The sequence below is a fragment of the Microtus ochrogaster genome, linkage group LG3 (assembly GCF_000317375.1).
Source record: "Microtus ochrogaster isolate Prairie Vole_2 linkage group LG3, MicOch1.0, whole genome shotgun sequence".
NCBI lineage: Eukaryota > Metazoa > Chordata > Mammalia > Rodentia > Cricetidae > Microtus > Microtus ochrogaster.
In genome coordinates, this window is record NC_022029.1 from 35,293,130 (window position 1) to 35,295,810 (window position 2,681).

General features: G+C 55.3%; 1 protein-coding gene across 1 annotated transcript in view; it reads right to left on the reverse strand.

Moving 5' to 3' along the window:
* Nucleotides 1-2,374, reverse strand: part of Tmem178a (transmembrane protein 178A) — a 57,416-nt gene extending 55,042 nt beyond the window's left edge. The window contains exon 1 of the mRNA XM_005360754.1: nt 1,856-2,374. Within this exon, the coding sequence (XP_005360811.1) occupies nt 1,856-2,255 (400 nt within the window). The 5' untranslated portion in view covers nt 2,256-2,374. The remainder of the gene's footprint in view (nt 1-1,855) is intronic.
* Between the last annotated feature and the right edge of the window lie 307 nt (nt 2,375-2,681).

Sequence of the window (2,681 nt, forward strand, 5' to 3'; positions counted from 1 at the left end):
TTCTGCTGTGGGCTGCACTGGGCAGCCATCTGTCAGGAACTGTAAGAGTTGGTAGAACAGTGGTTGGGAGACTGGACCCACCAGCCTCTAAGAACACCCTCCACTTCGAAGACCATTTATTTCTGGACACTCTAAGAGCTAGGTACCTCAGCTAGCCGGCAGAGTTCCACAAGGATCCTGGAGCGTCCCCATGGGACTTCTCCTGCTGGGGGCTAGACTCTGCCCTGCTGTTTCAGACACTACACTCTATCCAAATAGCAAGCAGTGAAATACTCCAGGCATAGAGAGTGCGTGGAAAACGCAATTCTGCCATTTCCAAAGACAGACTACGCAGCTTAACTTTCTAAATGGCCTTGCCTAAATGAACATTCCGTAGCTGAGCCTCCACAAGCGGCTTTGACAGTTTGTTCATGTGCTGTGCCTCTATCAGGATTAATTATGCAGTGTCTTCATGAGGAGAAATCACATTCAGATGCAAGTTGAAAAAGAAAAGAAAAAGGGTTACTTCTCAAAGGAAGATTACTGTATCGAATTGCCCCCCCCCCCCCCATTGCTGGAGCCCTTCCATATACCGACAGATTTGGATGGCAGTCCCCAGCTGGGCTAGCCATGGGAAGGAGGAAAACTGACATGTTTGAGAACCGAAGACTATGCCAGCCAACAAGATGGGGAAGGCCAGCACGTTATTAACCCCCTCCTTTCTACATACTTCTATGGCAAGTTGTAATTCAATACGCATCTGTTCACTTGCTTCTGAATTTTTAAGATGGACTGACTTCTGACTTCCTTTCAGTAACAGTGAGTGCAAGGAAAAGACATTCTTTTATTTGTTTTGCTTTTAGGAGATAAAAATTCTGTTAAGGTCTGAGCTAGAAGTTAAAGAAAACTCCACAAAAGAGGATTCTCATATTGAATTTTTTTTTACATGCATGGGATTATAAAAAATATTTAAAGTATCCGATTACGTACACGACCTAGGTGTTTCAGATTCCAGAGGAACAAAAGTGATGCTATACAACCCAGTGCCTAATAACAAAACAATAAAGACAGCCCTACAAAGTGTCACAACGGTAAGAGTGTGGCATACAGAATCTCTGTGCTCAAGACTACTTTCAAGGACTTGGCCCTTGTTACTCCTCAGCTACTGCCTAGACCCTGAGGAGGGTGGGGTCATCGGGAAGGTTGAATAATGAATAAAGCGGATGTCTTAGCGGCATTCACCAGTGAATTATTGTGTGTAAGGTCCAATTCAAACAGACCCTGAACTTGGGCTGTTCGGAGGGCAGACCTTCTTCGCTCTCCATGAACCCTCCAGGAGTGCGATACCAACCAACACCAGCACAATCCATGAGTAAGACTGCTCCCACTCCCCGCGCCGTTCTGGGTTTGCACCACGTCTGTAACAGAGGGCATTTCTCAAAGGAAAACGCAACTTAACCTAGTTGAGAAAGATTAGTCTTTATGGCTGTCACAATCCCTGGAAACAGCGTCAAAAAATACACACACACACACACACACACACACACACACACACACACATCCCAAGTCAGGCAGTTACACAGGGGAAAAGGACCGAGGGGAGGAAAGGGGGAGAGAAACGGACAGCGATAGGGGGTAAAGCGGAGTCCAGAAAATGGTAAAAGAAGGGCAGTATGGAGGAGCAAAGGACGGCGAGAGATAAGAGAGAGAGTAGCTGGGGATGGAAGGCAAGACAGGCAGCCAGGAAGGGTGAAAAATGCGCGGGGCAGCGGAGCGCGGCGACTGGAGAGGCAGCCACGGGGACCCGCGCGCCCCTGGGAAGCCCAGGCTGCGCTCCTTGCGCGGAGCCGGGACGCGGGGCGCGCCCGCCGCTCACCTTTCAGAATGAGGGTGTCGATGTCCCGGTCGATGCCCAGGAAGTAGCACTTCCTCCAGAGGCCCGAGTAGGTGGCGAACAGCGGCCGGCCACACTCGGCGTCTAGCCCTCCGAGCCCTAGCAGCGAGCGCCAGGACTCTGGGTCTGCGCGCCCGGGGCCACCGGGGAGCAGTCGGCGCCCCAGAGGAGGCGAGTCCCGCAGCGGCAGGTGCGACAGCGGCATCAGGCGGTTCTTCTGATCCGGGGGGTCGGCGCCCGCGCGGCTGCGCTCGCAGCTTTCCTTGTGGCGCCGGGGGTCGGTCTCGTACCAGTGATCGGTGAAGATGGCCGTGACGAGCAGCCCCAGGGAGCAAAGGCTGAGGCCGAGACTGAGCGCCGTGACGAGCGCCCGCGGCTCCATGGCTTCCCGGCCCGCCGCAGCCGCCGGTGGGATCGCAGCCGCCGCCAGACACAATGCACTTGGCCTCGGCGCTCCGCCGCGCGCCCTCCCTCTCCGCCACCTGCCCCGCACTCCCTCCCACGGCCGCCTGCCCGCCTCACTCCCCCGCGGGAGCCTCCTCCCGCCCGCCCGGCCCCGCGCCCTCCCGCGCCGCTCACACTTTCCCGCCGCCCTCCCCCTTAGCCGGCTCTCCGTACTCCACCGCCCCCCGCCGCTTACGCCCCTCGTCCTCCTCCCTGCTTTCAGCTCCCGTGGTCCGCCCCCCTCTCCAGACCCCTCTCTCTTCCTTCACCTCTGCTCTCGGTCCTCGCTTAGCTCTTTTGGTCTTTCTCCTCTTCTCCCCATCCCTACTTTCCCCTTACTTTTCTTCAACTCTTCCAGACACTC